General features: G+C 32.3%; 4 protein-coding genes across 4 annotated transcripts in view; 1 reads left to right on the forward strand and 3 right to left on the reverse strand.

Moving 5' to 3' along the window:
* The window catches only part of LOC130641763 (5'-3' exoribonuclease 2-like), a 56557-nt gene that overhangs the window by 29503 nt on the left and 9663 nt on the right, over positions 1-17391 (reverse strand). The gene's annotated exons all lie outside the window — the stretch shown is intronic.
* On the reverse strand, positions 992-2434 carry LOC130642313 (alpha-(1,6)-fucosyltransferase-like). Its single transcript, XM_057449402.1, has one exon. The coding sequence runs from the start codon at positions 2432-2434 to the stop codon at positions 992-994; it is 1443 nt and encodes a 480-aa protein (XP_057305385.1).
* Positions 4274-9005, reverse strand: LOC130641767 (cell division control protein 6 homolog). The gene is made up of 11 exons (XM_057448714.1): positions 8734-9005; positions 7985-8131; positions 7638-7837; positions 7374-7537; positions 7069-7175; positions 6923-6985; positions 6352-6428; positions 6173-6270; positions 5810-6038; positions 5031-5171; positions 4274-4666 (listed from the first exon to the last, which is right to left on the reverse strand). The coding sequence occupies exons 1-11, from the start codon at positions 8918-8920 to the stop codon at positions 4574-4576; spliced, it is 1506 nt and encodes a 501-aa protein (XP_057304697.1). The 5' UTR covers positions 8921-9005; the 3' UTR covers positions 4274-4573.
* On the forward strand, positions 9077-17331 carry LOC130641769 (dynein regulatory complex subunit 5-like). Its single transcript, XM_057448717.1, has 13 exons — positions 9077-9540; positions 9638-9702; positions 10601-10679; positions 11720-11847; positions 13058-13101; positions 13196-13308; positions 14183-14281; positions 14707-14782; positions 15506-15623; positions 15884-16067; positions 16274-16391; positions 16501-16560; positions 17105-17331. The coding sequence occupies exons 1-13, from the start codon at positions 9509-9511 to the stop codon at positions 17270-17272; spliced, it is 1284 nt and encodes a 427-aa protein (XP_057304700.1). The 5' UTR covers positions 9077-9508; the 3' UTR covers positions 17273-17331.

Here is a 17391-nt window from a genome sequence, read left to right on the forward strand (position 1 = left end):
AAAAGCACAAAATTGATTCTGTGAAAAAAAAACTTGAAAAAATAATTTGTGGTGTTTCTGAGAGGGAAAAGAATAGTATTGTCATTGTTCTTCTGCCATTCAATTGTTCTGACATCAGCCTGCTTGCTCATACAAAATAAAATAGCAACCTCGATCCCAGGACTCAAGGCGAATCGACAGACCGAGCCCTGAGAGACAAAGCTCTTAGGCGATAAAATAAACTTTGAAGTTAGAATAGCGTCGTTGTTTTTATATCAAGAATTGCGCAATTTCAAATTTTTCGTGAAAATTTATTTTTGACGTCAGCAAAATTTTTAAGCCTTTGCATCTCATTAACCGCTCATCAAATGCACATGACCATAAACATTTTCTTTATCAGCAGTTTAAGCTCTACACAATAGAGGCGACGTGAAAACAAGGTTCTAATTTTTTTTTTGTGAGTGGGTTGCTGACGTCATTAAAATTCGAATGACGCTTATTTTTCATTTTTATCCTGCCTCAGTGGTTTTTTCCATTGGCTTTATCGACTAATTTGAGAATAAAGCAGTCTTTCACTTTAATGTGTGTTTAAGAGGCTGTTCTGAAAAAAAAAATTATCTTTTACTCAATGAAGTGAAACGCAACCTCGTCCCCAAGGCATCTTTTTTCTTTTCTGACATCTAAACGTATGGCCGTCCAGACGTCAGAAAGGTACAAAATGCCCTGGGACTTGTTGACAAAGTACCCGGCTAGCTTTGGAGCCTTAAAATGAAGTCCTCTAAAGGAAGGTATCCGCTGCATAGACGTTTTTTTTTTATAAAAGTTTAGTTTGACCGTCATTTCATCCGTTGAAGTTTATGTTGTGAAGAGGAATTTGGTGAAAAGATGGTCACAATATTTCACTGTATTTACTTTTCCGCCTAAAACAACAAATTTATAATGTTGGTGCTCCGGACTTTACGCGCGAAAAGCATAGAAAACACACATGGTGTTGAATTCATCGAAAGGTATTCTACGTGTAAAAATAATACTTCGGCTTTCCAGGCCATTCGATAAAATCTCTTCGAAAAACATAGCCAGCCTTTTTGTAGCCTATGTGTTTCTTCTCTACCAACATTAGCTCCTCTGGTATTTTCCTTTCTTCCTTAGTGTCACGCGCTAAGCGAAACAACTCTCCTCGTTGATACAAAAGCAATGTAAAGTTTTTATATGTCACAAGATGGTTTAGTTTTCTAGATAAATATAATATCTCTTTGGTATCGTACTTGTTAAAATCGTAGAATATCTTTTTGATATCTACCGACTCCACTCCAATTGTTTTCAAGTTGTCAGGTTGACTCGCTTGTTTTAACATATGCACAAGTCTGCATATGTTTGACGAGTATGTACATATGGTGTAGTTCGAGTAAGTGAGAAAATATGTATCAACAAGTATCGACTCGATAATGGTAGCTGAAAAATTTGCTTTTTTGTACGATTGCAAGCCTTTGTGTCTGTAGGCTATAGGAAGCGTAAGAATTTTAAAATTTGTTGATTGTTTCGTCTTTTTAAGTTTATATTCAATATTCTTATCATCGCTGGCCACGTAAATTCTTCGCGTTAAAATGTTATTTTTTTGAAAATAACTTTTCGCTGCGATCAGAAATTTTTCTTCTTTAACATACTTTGCTTCATAGTACAACTTATCGCCATGTCTAATATGCATCGAGACAATTGGGTACTGATATTTGACCTGTTTACTCAAATCGTTCAACCGCTGTTTGAAGGATTTATTTGCTCGAAGTAATAGATATCCTAAAAACTGAGCGGAAAACCATATTTTGGGATCTGCTATCTTCAATCTATACAAAGCGGCTTCTATTACTACCGGTATTGTTCCAGGTATGTGTCTGGGGTAAGGATACTTCGGGCCTGGTCGAAACTTTAAGACTTTATAAGTGTTATTGACGTCATAACCGTTCTTTAAATAACAAGAAGCATGGTGGACATTGCATTTACTTTTGTAGGTCTTGTATGTGTTTTTAAGATGATCGCAATTCTTAGAAAGAGGTAAAAGCCATCTTTCTAAACCACCGAAGTGTTCATACTGTTTCATTTTAATCACAGCTATCCTTCCTAACCCATAAGCTACTTGCATACATGCACCGTAACGATGCATCATAGACCCAAATCCAGCTATCTCCGTAAGGACTTCACAGTGGAGAATCCTTTTGTCTTCACAATTCCCTGCTTCTTGAAGATTTTCAATCTGACTCCATATGGTCGAACGTATTCTTCCCAAAGAGCTTAATCTGAAATCTACTTTTTCAATATTTTGTCTTGAATTGTCATCTGTTTTATAATGAGGTGCAAATTTTAATGTGAAATCGTAAAAATTTATCTGGGAAACAAAAACCACCGATGATGTGATGAATAAACCAACCAATAATACTTTCTTTAAATAACCCTGCGACATTTTCATTGGATCGTTAAAAACAGTGAAATTCTAAATTTTTTAAATTAGAAATCAAGAAATAGTAAGGAAGTGGCGTCAACGTAGATTTGGCTCCTAACGTTTTTCTCTTTCATACCCGGACAAATCCCCTTTTTTAAAAAATTGTTACTTAAATTCTTTCAACTCGATTCACACCCTACAAAATGCAGTGATTCGTTCAAAATCTCCTCTCAACCTCCTTTGTGATTAGAATATATGTTATGCATAATCCATTCAAATATATTTAAAAACGGCCTAAATAATGTATAATGCTTTGTGATTATTTATTTATTTACTTTATTTATTTATTGAATTCTTCATTGAATATACTCTTCATTGAATTGATAAAATTGAGAGTTTTTAATATTTGAGTTTTAAATATTTGGTCTCACATAATAAAATGCTTTTCAACTTCTGTTTGTTTTTCTTTACAGCTGTGAAAATTAAAATGACGTCATTTTCACCACACGTAATTTGACAAGAACAATTTGGGAAGAACACGAGCCTCAGAGTTTGCCGAAAAATAAGAACAAAATATGAACAAGAATTTTAGACTCAAATTGCAGCGTTCATAAAATAAAGAACAACCCTGAATTTTGATATAAAATAAGAATAATTTAGGATACTGTCGGAAGCTAACGATTTTTTGAGTTCGTTTCTTTTCTTTGAATCAATTGCTCGTGCTCATAAATGCAACTATAAAGGTCCATTGGCAATTTTTTTTAGCTATTTTTCCTATGCAAACACAGAATTTCAAAGAAATTTGAGAAATAAACCCCCCAAAAGAACAAAATAAGGCTAAATACTGAATTTGTGTTCTTACTATTAAGAACGAAATAAGAACAAATCGGCTAAAAAAAAATCGAAAAATAATAGAGCCGATTTTGGGTGAGACTTTTTTAGGAATTCGGTCCTGTTTTGGTCCAAGAAGAACCCTAGTTACCAAGCCAATTGGTTCGTACATATATTTGTTGATTGTCACACTGCTTACATAACTTAACAAGATTTATAAAACGATGAAGTTTTTTATCGTCGTCTTCTCAGAGCGATAGTCCCAAGTGTTAGCAAATGTTAAGTCACTACTGAGTGAAGTGTTCACATTATGTGACACAGTTGTACCTCTTTATTTTAAGTTTTATGGAAATTTTAGAATTGTATTATTGTATCATATATTAATAAATTTTCATTTGTATTTTTAATTTATAGGGAGAAGAACCATATTTTTATATGGAACCCGATTAATATTTAAAGAAGGATTTTAAAAAGGCAACAACACGAATCTGTAATTCAGAAGATTTAAGCAAAGAAGACGATTTAAATTTCGGAAAACATAAATTTGCACGTGTGCAAATGTAAAAATTGTATTGATAAATTGTTATGGGACTTTGTGTCTGTTAATATATTTATGAATGAACCCAACCATTCTATGATAAAACTAATTGTACATAATTTTGGATGTTAAATAAAAAATATTTATTCCGGGTTGGCTCTTATTTTTGCCTAATATGACCACACAAAATTACAATAAATTCTGCTTATCCGTATTTCTTGATCTAGAAGTCATCCGTTATTGTCTACGCTAGCGCTTTCAACAGCCCTGCCCTGTCAAAGTTACTATTTTCAGATTTGATGACCTTGTACACCTATCCATGTCACTTCAACCATACAGTCTCAACAACTTCAAAACACCCTCACCCCCATTCCATCAAGTCTCTTGTTATACAGTTTAAGACACTATCCCTCTCTTGCGCGTGGACGTGTTTTTTTAAAAGAAACTAAAAATTCAAAATATCAAGAGATTATAAATGTGGACAACAAAAATTATTTTCGAAACTATGTATTTATTAAAAATATTTATTATTGAAAAAATTACAATTACTGTATGTACATTTATAAATTAAAATGTTTAAAACATACGAAAGAATAAAAACACCGCGACAAATTCGAACGTTTTAAAGCAGCATTCAAAACGGACTCACATAAAGATTCCGCTTCTAAATTAAGTCTCTTAGCAAACCACAATTTCTGGTTCAACTCGGTACACCAGACAGACATCCTGGTTTAACTCGGTAGACCAGACATATGCAGGCTCAATTCGGTACACCAGACAGACATACTGGTTCAACTCGGTACACCATCAGACAGTATGGATGACATCAATGTTTTGTCTTGCAAAGCATGTTCGACTTCATTTTCTTGCAGACGCAGTGAAACCTAAAAGCAAGAAAACCATCAACATACAAATATTTTACATAAATAGAAAATAGAAAACATTAAACAGACTCGTTTGTCATTTTTAATTATTATCAAATCTATGCAACGGGATTATTTCACCACAAAACCTGCTTCCAGAAAACTGTCCAATTCTACTTTATTTATTGTCATGGACTGAGACTTAATTCAGGTGACGGATATCTTGTCCCACATCCATTATACTATAGGTTATTCACCGTATGCCGAAAATCAGGTGACTCTACTAAGATCACTGCCGAATACGGACATGAACAGAAAAAAAGCTATTTGCCTAAAGGCAATGAACTTAATGGACACAATATTACGTAAAGGATGAGATAATTACCTTGTTATTGCGTGCGTCCTTTGATGTTTTCACAGCAATGATACCTTGAGACTCCAGCAAAGTACAAAGTCCACCAAACTCTTCTTGATTCACAATGTTTATTTGTCGGGGCCGACATACACGACAGTATGCTTCATACAGCTAAAAAGAAGACAGAAATTTATTGCATTTTTCTGGCATACTTTTTAAAATATTTCAATCCGGGAAACACATTTTACATAGCCCAGTTTCTTAATTCAGCATAGAATAAAATTTATCCTGACAAAAAGATTTTTTAGGAATTTGAATTACTGCATCTGAATTATTGATTTTTACATTTCCCTGCAAGAAATTGATGGTGTTATAATTGCAGTGCAGCGAACCGCGCATACAAATCATATATTTCAAAGAGATTACATTCTTGTTGTGTTAGCATTAGCCCTTTTATTGGTTATTAGCCTTTTCCTCATTTAGTAAAATCGTTTAAAGTTGTAAATTTGAAAATGTAGAAAAAGTTTAAAGTAGCAGCTACTAGTGATATGTAAGCAACCAAATTGGTGAAATATGTATAAAAAAAACCTGAAATCTCTGTATTTATCTAGCTTTATAACGTAACTTAGAAATAATCAGACAAGTCAGTAAGATTTAATAAAAGCTTTTTATCACAATTAAAACAATGTATCTTAAATCACTGTTTAGCTGTGGAAACCTTAACCCCCCTCCTCTCCCCAAAATATCAAGTTCTGTAGGAAGCCTGATTTTCTTAGTATACAAAATATTAATGTACTTGAGCTACGCACCTTAGGAATAGTAACTTCTTTCAGCTTCTTGTCTTTCAAGCATACCATTAGCGTACAAATAAATATCTTCTGTTGTAGCGGGATGGTCATTTTATTTGTTGACATTGACATACGGGCACCATATACTTCAGTACAAACAGATGAAACGTGAGAAATGGTTACTTTTTTTGGATTTGCGTCAACTGTTTTTTCCTTGCGGGTATCTGACTCAACGATTTCAACAGCTCTCCTAAATAGCAAAAATGTTGATTCATCTCATATGTGTATCACCTATTCTCGGTTAAATGTTCTGAGTAGATGAGCAAGGATTTTTCACAATAAAAATTGATATTCATTTTTATCACACCATATGAAGTCCTTTACCTCAAAATATCCAATGCCTTGCGAGCGTCTCCGCTCATTGCAGACACTTTTCTTGCACAAAATTGAATCGCAGTATTGTCCACGACGTTCGAATTAATCTGAAAGGTACAAATTTAATAAGTTAGTAATCTTTTTTTTATAATTATGACAAACACAATTTGAAATTCACAGTCACATACTTCTTTTAAACGTTCTTGCAATATTGATGCAATATCGTCTTTAGAATATGGTGGAAACTGCAGAAGAAGAGGTTTACCTACAAAAAAAAGTTAGTTCTTTAATATGTTGGTTGCCCAAAATTAATTTAATGGTACACAATTTTCTAACCATGTCAATTAAGAAAAACAACCTATTTAGTACAGCTCCCAGTACTTTACAGGAAAAAATTCAGGTGCATGATTTTTCTTAAATCCTCTAATTATTCTAGGATACCCAAGGATTTAGTTTGTGAAAATTAAATTCCCAAATGGAATCTCGTAAGAAGTGCATTATGAGGATTTCCTGACATATATGCCAATAGTAATTGGCAAGGCGTTGTATAATTGACAGCTTAGACCTTGTCAATAACAATGGTTCTTTTTTATAACATCCATTTATAATGGTTCCCCACTAGTGACCTTTTTTAAAAACTATGTTTGTATGTTTGGAAGATTCCTATTATCAAAACACCAAAATGGTATCTTACTGCCACTTAACTGTGAATTAAATTTTATAGATATAGTTGAGGTACTGAGGATAACTATTACTTACATGTAGCCTTGGCTTGCAATCTTGGGAGGATTCTGTCAGTTAAGTCTAATGCATTAGCAATTCCTATAGATAAACACAGAATTCAAAAATAAACTCCCACAGCTCTTAATCTTTTTCTAAATATCCATTTCAAGTTATGTAATTACCTATCAAAACCAATCTGGACTTTGGCAAAAATGGCATCTCAAAGAGTTTATAAAGTACTTCTTGATTTTTGCTTTCCAGTTGATCTATTTCGTCAAGTACCAATAATCTGCACAAAAAAGGCACAACTTAAGTAATTTTTAATAATTGGTCAAACAAAATTTTGGTTAAAACTATACTCCTCTTCCTTAAATATTTCCTGAAAATGACTTTCCCAAAGCAAAGAAATGAAATGCTTATTTTTCCATCATTGACTAAAAATTTCAAAATATAAATGTCTTTTTATAAGGACTTAAGATAGACTTACATTCTAGGACCACTGGCAGTAAAAGTCTTTTCTAAGTATTTCATAGCATCCTTGGATGGTACTGGTTTAGACGAGTTTTTTAATACTTCAGCTAGTTTACTAAATATACTCTGGGAACATCTTAGGGACATACAGTTCAGAAACACGGACTTGATCTTTTCACACTAAAATGAAGAAACTAAATAATATATTATATGCCAACAAATAGTAGGATAACTAATTTATTTCTCTGTAAACTTTGTTAAAACCAAATTTTAAACTCACATTTACATCTTCTAGCACTTTTGTTAAACATGCCGTTTTCCCTGTTCCAGGGGCACCGGACATATACAAGCTACCTTGCGTCGAATTCTTTATAGTCCTGTCCACAAACTCACGAATAGTACTAAGTTCCTGATCACGGGAAATAAGATCAGATGGAATTGAAGTATGCAATGCTTGACGAATGTCATTATAACATGCTCCTAAAATATAAAATAATGCTAAATATAAAATAATAATTAAAAATAAAGCATGTTATTTGTGCTTTTAAAGTTTGAAGGTGATAAAATAGACCTTTTTAATTCATTTTTTAAAATGCTTTATAAGAATTATTTCTTAAAAAACTTTACCTGTATCATTGTGCGAGAGAAGCAACTTTCTTTTAACCACCGTTGTATCAGGATTTTGAATGTTTGTACTGTCAGTTAAAGGAGATTTTAAGGGAGTTAAAACATCTTTTCTTGGTGTCTTGACTGGACTGCATGCATTTTCATCATCTAAGAGAGAATAAAGCTTGTCTAATTTGGGATATTTAGGAGGATTTTACCTGTTTTTTAGGAGATTTTAGGAGAATTTAAATTAGTGACAAGATATATTTCCCCCCAAAAATCCATTTTACAAATAAAGTTTTATAGTTGTTCTCTAAAAATTTAGGAGATTTTTAGGAGTACTTGTAAAAATTCAGGAAATTTTAGGATATTTTAGGATTATTAAGGAGGTGTGGAAACCCTGTTCTCTGCTGAGAATAGACAAACAGATTTGACATGATAAAGATTCACATATATACGCAGTTGTAAGAGCCAGAAGGGGTTACCGCAAAAAATGTAAACCTTCAAAAAGGTCTATGGAGGTGGCGGTTAACACAGGTTTGACTGTATGTGTTGTTAAAGACAAATAAATTTCCTATGTGATGTATTGTTTAACTAAAGAGTTTATGTCAGTCAGACCATTCTACAAAATATGTTGGATCGTGTTGGATGTATAAAATAATGAAAACGACTACCAAATAGTTATCATTAATAAATAGGTATTTTTTACATTTTTTCCCCACACGAAAAATTCACTTAAAACGACTGTGTATTGAATATAATAAGCTTACTTTGGGGCACAAATCTTTTCTTTCTTGTTCTTTGAGTTGTCTTTTTCTTCAAGCCAGATGAATTTTCTTTCTCAGTAACACGTTTAGTTGTAACAGAATGCCTAGTTTTTCTTTGTGGGAAATTTATTGTTGATTGAACATTACTCACAGACATATCCAAACATGATCTCGATCTAGTTCCAGGCATTTTTTATAAAAACTTTGTTCCTTTGTACTAACCACACTCCACAAAATAAGACAAGCCCGCGAACAATTTTTGTTTCCCGCTAAAAAAAAATATTTTTTTAGAAAGAAAGAAAAAGATAGCCAATGGGATGCTGCTTTTTCCTTTTATCCAATCAAGTACTTAGTAAGTATAAATAAAGTCGAAAAGCTCACGGAAACCGACTAGGTGAAGCCCTGGCCAGTAACTAAAATAAAAACATTTAACTGTATAGTTAAATTTTCCAGTAAGAAAATATTTTAATTTGTTGTGAAATATCCATAACATATTTTGGTAACCTTAAATAAAGCCTTTCCTAAACAATGAAATGACCCTGGACATTTTGCAGACCTTGCCATTACGGCAACGAGAATTAAAACGAGGCTGGAGTCAAAACAACTTTCTAAAGATGGTAGCCGAAAAATATAGATTAAAGGTCAATTTTAAAGTGTAAAGAAAGGAACACAAACCCTATTTATTTTCCCCTATTGGTTGTGCGAGGAAATGCACTTTCAAGAGTTGCTACATTCAGATAATTTTTTGTGCACTTAACCTCACTGTACCATAAAAGATATGAGGAGAATAATTGCAGAAGACCCAGAATGGTGAATTTAATTAATTTTTTTTACTACCCAGTATTAACTTAAATATTCTCAAAAGAATGTTGACACCTTATTTTTTTCCTTTTTATTTTTTTAATAGGAACTTAGCTACCGTGCCCCACCTTACAGAGTTATGTTTAAAGCACATTGTCCATAATTTTAAAGGTAAAGTTTGTCAGTCACTGCATCACTTTCAAGGTTAGCTACCTCTCCCAGCTCAGAAAACTTTTTCTCATATCGTAGATAATGACAAACTATTACAGAATTTAATAATTATTTTGTATACATCAATAGTGGCAGAACTATTTACCAAACTATGAGTATAACATGCTGTTGCTTGATTATACAGATACTCGCAAACGTAAATTTGCATCACTTGATAGACGTGCAAAAAAAATTATGAATTATGACAACGAGAAAACTAATACCATCATTAACTATCAACATAAACATGCTTGCAAATTTGTAGGAAAGTGTCTTGATGAGAATATGTGATAACTGTTATGGTTATTTCAAGAAGTTCAAAAACATGCTAAACAGTCATCATGCTTTAAAATTGTCTGCTGTACGCACAAGTTTGCCAAAAAGTCTACTTAGTTTGTGACAGCAAAGATGTATAACTGCCTACCACCAGCTATTAGGAAAACAAAAGTCTTTAATAAATTTGTTAAGAAACTTGATGATTATTTTTGTTTGTAAAATACCAAGCATAGACGGTAAAAAATCAAAAGATTAAAATATGAGAGAAGTTTTCGTAAAAACTATTTACATCATCAATCTCTATGTACAACTAAATTCTTACAATAAAATCAACCTACTTTTAAACTTTTAACCATCAATAATTGTTCGACTTGGGAGTACTTAAAAGCACGATTAATTACGTAAATTTAAGTAATCCCATTGCAAAAAAGTGACTCTACGCAAACCGAAATTAAATGATCAGGTAGATCACCAATCATTGTCACTTTTTCGCCTCATATTTGCTTTTCTATTAACATTTAGTATTTTGTTGTAACAAAAAACATCTGCTTTTAGGATTTAGGTTGTGTTATTATCTTTTTAGATAATCCAATACTGTTGGAGTTGTTACCTCGACACAAGTCAAAAGTATTGACAAATTTAGACGTAAACATTCCCTTGTTGTATGTCCTTAGCATATTATTTTGCTTGTGTTGATAAGTACTAATTTAATATCATAGGGTAAGTCCTAAGAAATTGTACTCTTGATTACTTAATCATAGAAAGGGAAGGATATTAAGGAGATAGGTTTTTGTGAAATTGATAGTTAGGGAAGGTGTTTGTAAATGGATTGATTTTTACTCTGAATTAGGGGTTTAGCAATAGCTGAGGGAGTAAGGGAGAGTTTTTACTTGTTGTATTCGAATTGTGACAGACCTTCGTCAAACACAATGTACCACCTTTAATAAATTCTGACGTCTTTGTCAGAAAGCTAAATTATTTTTTGCATAACGTACATTTGTTTGTTGTGTTGTTTTAAAGCTTTTTTCGAGAATTGCACAATATTTTCTTCCATTTCCCAATTATATTGAAAAATTATCTTCTTACGATAATTAGGAAGGCTATAAAGGGAGAGGTTGATTTTCCTAATTTTTCGATGATTTTCTGAAATTTGGTGTTATCTCCCCTGCTACAATTAAGGTACCAAGAGTTATACTACAGAAGAAGGATCAGAGTAGTCCAACAGCAGAGTAGCAGTGGTTTGCAATGGCTAAAAAAAGATAAATATATGACAATATAGTTACTTTTAAAAACTTGTTTTAAAAGCTTCTTTTTTTATTTCATTTTTTGATTTTTTAACCTTCTGCTAAGGTTTTGTTATAAAATAATTTTAATAAAGACTTTTTTAATTAGTAATAATAATATTTATATATACAGAAAAGAGGTGTTCCACAGTACTTATTTTAGGTACAATAATTGCACATTCTAATAGGTATAGAGGGACCCACTAGTTGCTGAAATTCTAACATGTGTGATATTTTTGAAGAAAGCCCTCATAGAAAAGCAAGTATTTAATTTGATACAGAGATTTTAGCCCATTTTCACAAATCAAAACAACTAATTTATCATATATCATAAGCTTGATTGAAACAACATGTCTATTTTCTTATTTATTTTTTGTATATATATTTTATAAATAATCTTCAAGTTTTATACTTTTTAGAGTGACTGCAAATTTAATAGATGACGAGGGGTACTGGCAACGCTGTTGTAAATCTAGATGGCAAATTTGTGATGTGTTGCACTGTGGTAACTCTTGGAAAAGAATGTTCTTTGAAAAGAATTTAGTGGGTAATTAAACTGTTGTTAATGAAACTTTACATATCTTAAAGTTCTGGACTTTGAATGAGTATATAGCACACATTCATGAAATATACAATATTGAAATATAGAAATAACTACACTGGCTATAAATACCAATTTAAAACTATTGTTTTTCTCTATCAAAGCCTTGTCACCATAATTGGTTATATTTGGCACAATATTTTGTGATGCCATTTGTGATTAATTGTTATGAGCAAATGGTAAAACCCTGTTTAAAGGCCTTCTCTGTTTCAGAGTACCTAAATGAAGAGGAACAAGCCGTGTTTAAAGGTCTTCTCTGTTTGAAAGTACTTAAATAAAGAGAAATCAACCCTGCCTAAATGTCTTCTTTGTTTTAAAGTACTTCAATGAGGGGGAACAATCCCTTTTTTTAAGGTCTTCTCTGCTTTAAAGTACCTAAATGAAGGAGAACAAAGGACAAACTTTGACTGTATCTTTTTATATTTTTACTATATATTTCAATAAATTAATTATTACATAATACTAAATAAAAGCTGGGTGACTCATGTTACTTAGTCTAGTGACTTTTATACATAGTCTAAATTTATAAGAGAGTTCGAATGAACTGAAATTATCACAAAACATGCAATAATTTCTTAAATAATTCAGGTAATAGTTTAGTATTAACGATAACTGTGAGTACATTAATCCAGCTTTAGAAACCAGTTAACCAGCCAAACAGAGCCAACATTTATCTGCCAAAACTCTATTTTTGTTGTTCAGTCCATTGCTTTAACAAACTGTATTTCTTTTTTTTACCAAACTGATTACTTGTTTACCAATAAAATATTTTTACAGTAAGAGAATGCTAAATTACATATAGAAGAACCATAATTTGAATGATTTTTGTGTTAAACTCCATCACAATTATCCAATAGTGACTTTTGTCAGCTTGTATGCTCCTTAGAAAGTTACAGTTATAAGAATTGGTAACAAAATATAAAAAACTAATAAACTCTCCCTTTAGTTCGTGGAATTTTTACATTATTGTATCTTATTTTACATATTGGACATACAAAATGGAAAGAAAGTTCAAATAACTTGAAGCAAATCGTAGAGGATTTGCATTTTAAAACGTTTTTTTTTTATACTAGATTTGTTTAAATTATTATTTTCATAAATACAAGGTTGGTAAAATGCTTGAAATCTCAAATAAAGTGAAAATCTTTTCTTTTAGAAATCATTGAAAGGTTTGTACCTGGAACAACTGACCAAAATATTGTGAGTATACAAGTGTAAATCCTCCCAATGCATTATTTCTGCATCACTCATTGTTCTTTCCAGCTTGAGAAATTAACCACACTTTACTAATCAGCTTTTAGAAACGTTAAAATTATCAAAAGATTATGTTGTATGTTTAAATATTGACCAGTTGCTTCCTCCTGTGAAAGAACCGCCTCCAAACGTTGATGATGAATTCTCTGACAGGTAAATAATGTACGCCAATACTGGTAGCTATTACAGTGAGGTGTGATGAAACTATCATGCAAATGTATGTCAAGGAGCATCCCATAAAAAGAAATGTTCTGTTTTTTTCTTTCATTTTAAAATTAAAGGCGAACAGTGATTTGGAAAAAATTATATTTAATGTTTCGTTCAGAGAGAAAACAACATAAGTATTCATATAAAAAAAGAATTTTTAAAAAATGATGCATTTTGAGCATAATAAAAGCATTTGAAATTTTCATATTTGACGTAATAGATGCATATAATAAAATCACATATCATTGGAAGCTAAACGTATTGTGTTTTTTCGTCTTCCTACTGTTACATGTATATTACAATTTATAATGTGTAAATACGCGTCAGGGTTAACATATCAAAGTTTCCAGTCACTTGCTAGCGTTGCTACTCCTAGTCTGAGGCAACTTTGACGTCATTACCATTATAATTTTTTCAAGAGTAAAAATAGATAATAAAAACATTTTCTGTTATCGTCTCATTATACTCTTTTATTTGAACCGAAATTTTGACCTCTGTTCATCTTTAAGTTAACCTGTGTCCATTTGTCCGGGAAAATAACGTGAAAGTCAGAATTTATACACTTTTCAAAAAATCAGGAAAAATCAAGGAAATAGCTTATGCATTATTACGACCAATGTCAATTTATATTATAAGGGATTGAGCAGACAAATCTAGTTACTAGAAGAGCATCAGATAGAGCATCAGAAACAAAGGACAATAAAATGAAAGGAAATCAGGAAAACTCGATCTAACATATATGTTTTTTACACATAATTCTCCTTAAAACTTTCTGCATGTCATTATTTGAATTTTCACTATAAATCTTTGTTTTGCTTAGCGACAGTGATGCAGGAGAAGGTCCACTGTATGACCATCTTGATTTCAACATTGTTTTGGAAAGGCTACCAAAACTTGAACAACTTCATCTTACTTACGGGTAACAACTTGGTATTATTGTTTTATACAACAAGGAAATGACACACTAAGGGTGTATTATTCTACAAGGTGTTGTCTTTCATGAGATATATATAAAATGGACTGGTATATTGTAATTGCTGAAAGTTTAATTTCTTAAAAACTTTTCATTTTAATAACCCGACATTATCCAACTTGGTGTATGAGCTGGTGTATGATCAATAGAAGACAATATAAAAAGCTTTCCGTTGTGTTCTTAAGTTGAAACAAATCATGTGATTTTGCTAAAAAATGTTATTACTTGGACCTGTTACAAAGCTATGAGAAGCATTTTTCACGCCTTAGGCACCCCAGTTGCAAAACAATCGTATTAAATTTCTTTTAAACCTTTTTGTTTGTTTGTTGCTTTGTTCTTTTATTAGTTTCAACTGGTTTTATTCTATTTAGGGTAAAAGATTGCGGAATGAACTTTGAATGGAATTTGTTCGAGTTCACAAATAAGGATTGCTCTTTGTTAGCCAAAGTACGTCTCTTTTTTAATTGTTACTTGTCTTGTTTAAAGATGACAAAAATTATCTCTGCTTTGATTCTGATATGATAATTCATTCTTTGCACTGAATTTCATCGGTTATTTAGTTGTATTCAATAATGTGGTGGGGCAGCTTATCATACATACATTGTCTTTTGTAAACAAAATCTTACGCGTTTAGTTATTTTGCCCGTCTTAAGTCAACACCCTTCAATTTCACACCCGTCCCAAGTCAACAACGGACCATTTTGCACAGATTTACGTTATTTTAAGTTTCTTGGAACCAAGGATTTTTAAAGCATCTGTCCTTTTAAACTGCAACATGGTAATTATTACCATTAGGAAGCTGCCGCAATAAGAATCGTGGCAGAATTTAAACAACAAAATTGTATATCTTGAAATCAAACACTGATCATCACAGATCTGGCTTTTTACCCTTCGGTCAAGCTGTATTCCCTAAAAGGATATCCTATCTATCCTGTTAGGTATGCCATAACAACTGTTTCACTCAAAAAAATTTATATTTTATCTTCTTGGAAAAACGTACAGTGTGTAAAAAACCTTAGAGTATTTATTTTGGAAGTTTGGGGCTTTTTTGGGTATAATAATTGAGATTATTTGTGAGTAATTTACTACAGGATATCGCATGCTCTTATGCGACAGTAGGCAGATATATCGAGTACGAAAAGTTAAAAAAGTGTATTAAATTATTTTCAGGCACTGAAATCATGCTCAACACTAAAATTGTTTCATTTACATAAAAGTAAAGTAGATGATGAAAAAGCGAGAGTGATCATTAGTCATCTCTTGGATCACCCATCGTTAGAGATTTTAGGTACGCATGTTTTGATACGCCAAGTTTACGCCCAATTTCACGCCCAAGTTGCTTTTACATGTTTTTAGTTATTTGACTCGCATATTTGGATAAGGGAGGGATATTAAAACTATTTAAAACTTTCTTGAAATGGATTGTGTTTTCATATTTCTTTAAGACATAGCTAATATCAATGTTAAACAATATCACGTGATGAAATCCTGTTTGATCCTTCTTCTAAAAGTGAAATTCAGCTAAGCAGTGCTTTGAATGTGTTTTAGATTTATCATACAACAAACTTTCTGATAGCAGCGCAAGAGCTATCGGAAAACTTCTAAATGGCCGCAGTAAGTTGGTTACCCTTGATTTGACAGACAACCATATCTCATCGCAAGGTGCAGCTGCTATAGGACACGCCCTTGGGAAAAACACAACCCTTAAAAAGTTAAACTTAAGACACAACAGGTGAGATTGAGGAGTGGATAAAACTGGGTTGAGTGACGTAGTTTTTTGTATAAGTTTGGAGATTGGAGAAATCATATCTATTGCTCTGCAAACTGTGATCCATTAAGCAGTATACTATCTTTGATATGTGGTCATGTGTCTAAATGCTGCGAGCTGTAGTTTACAAGTATAACCAATATACAATAAGAATTTTTATCATTTTCCAGACTAAAAGATGAAGGGTGTCAGTCGTTATGTCGATCTTTGTTAAAGAACACAACTCTGACTGAACTCAACATTGGTAGTAATAATTTTGGAATCGCGTCTTCTGCTTTGCTCGGACAGGTGATACTTTCTCTATACTCTACACCGTGCATAGAGAATTTTTTATTTTTCTTGTGTTCAACAGAATGATCTATGTTCTCACCCTCCATGATTTTTCTTTCTTTCCAAGGTGCTGTTATACAACAAGAAGCTTTCTTCAATAAATTTGTCTTGCAACACTTTAAATGAGGTACACTTTTATTGTGCTAAATGTTACTTGCATTTCTTTCTTTGTTAGCAGTGTGAGGCATGGCCAAACATACCGCGTGAATGCTCGGATAGTTTTCTCTAAGATGAAATGAGGTTGATAATAAAAGTATTGATGGAGATGTGGTCTTATTCGGTGAAAGACTCCTTAAAAAGTTGCTGCGCTCCCTTTTGCTGAGACTCAGCTCGACGAAAAGTTTCGTTGAACAGTTGTTTTTATTGCAAATCTTACAATTTAACACTTCTTCACATATTTTTTTCTTCTAATCATAAAATTTGTGCGTAGGCAGTGAACCTATCGTTTTCATTGTTAGTATGTTAATTCCCCACCATGTTGCCGGAAGCCAAGTTTACCCTCTAATAGTTATTTAATATCTTCAGCTGTAAGTTTCAGATGTGTATTGTCACTTTGTAAGCCAGGGTACGAGAGTCCCCGTCGGCTTTTATTAGGGCTAAGGGTCTTGGGTTTTACAAAAAAAATTTTCTTCAGTCGCGAAAACCTTGATACACTCGAAATACACTCTTAGGAAGGTGGTAAAACAATTCAAGAAGTTATGGAAGATAATACTAGTTTAACCTACATGGACTTAAGATTGACCGACATTGGACAAGAATGTGAGTACTGTATAAACCAACTGCTGAAGAGGAATCGTGAAACCAAGCGGAAAGAAGAAGCACAACTGAGAATGAAATAATGTTATGTTATAACTGTCTGTTATTATTGTATTTTTGTAATATATTTGCGATTTTAATATTTCGTTGTTTTTCTTTATTGCATGATCCAATTTTTACCTATTCTTCGTGGTATACTTTG

The sequence above is a fragment of the Hydractinia symbiolongicarpus genome, chromosome 4 (assembly GCF_029227915.1).
Source record: "Hydractinia symbiolongicarpus strain clone_291-10 chromosome 4, HSymV2.1, whole genome shotgun sequence".
Classification (NCBI taxonomy): Eukaryota; Metazoa; Cnidaria; class Hydrozoa; order Anthoathecata; family Hydractiniidae; genus Hydractinia; species Hydractinia symbiolongicarpus.

Bases quoted from the DNA above. Each gene is read 5' to 3' on its own strand.
- LOC130641767 (XM_057448714.1), bottom strand. From the start codon at position 8,920: ATGCCTGGAACTAGATCGAGATCATGTTTGGATATGTCTGTGAGTAAT. The intron at 8,132-8,733 runs GTAAGCTTATTA...ATTCTCTCTTAG, and splicing joins GAAAAGATTTGTGCCCCAAA to ATGATGAAAATGCATGCAGT. The intron at 7,838-7,984 runs GTAAAGTTTTTT...TTTATATTTTAG, and splicing joins TCTCTCGCACAATGATACAG to GAGCATGTTATAATGACATT.
- LOC130641769 (XM_057448717.1), top strand. From the start codon at position 9,509: ATGAGGAGAATAATTGCAGAAGACCCAGAATG. The intron at 9,541-9,637 runs GTGAATTTAATT...TTTTTTTAATAG, and splicing joins ATTGCAGAAGACCCAGAATG to GAACTTAGCTACCGTGCCCC. The intron at 13,102-13,195 runs GTGAGTATACAA...TTTACTAATCAG, and splicing joins GAACAACTGACCAAAATATT to CTTTTAGAAACGTTAAAATT.
- LOC130642313 (XM_057449402.1), bottom strand. From the start codon at position 2,434: ATGTCGCAGGGTTATTTAAAGAAAGTATTATTGGTTGGTTTATTCATC.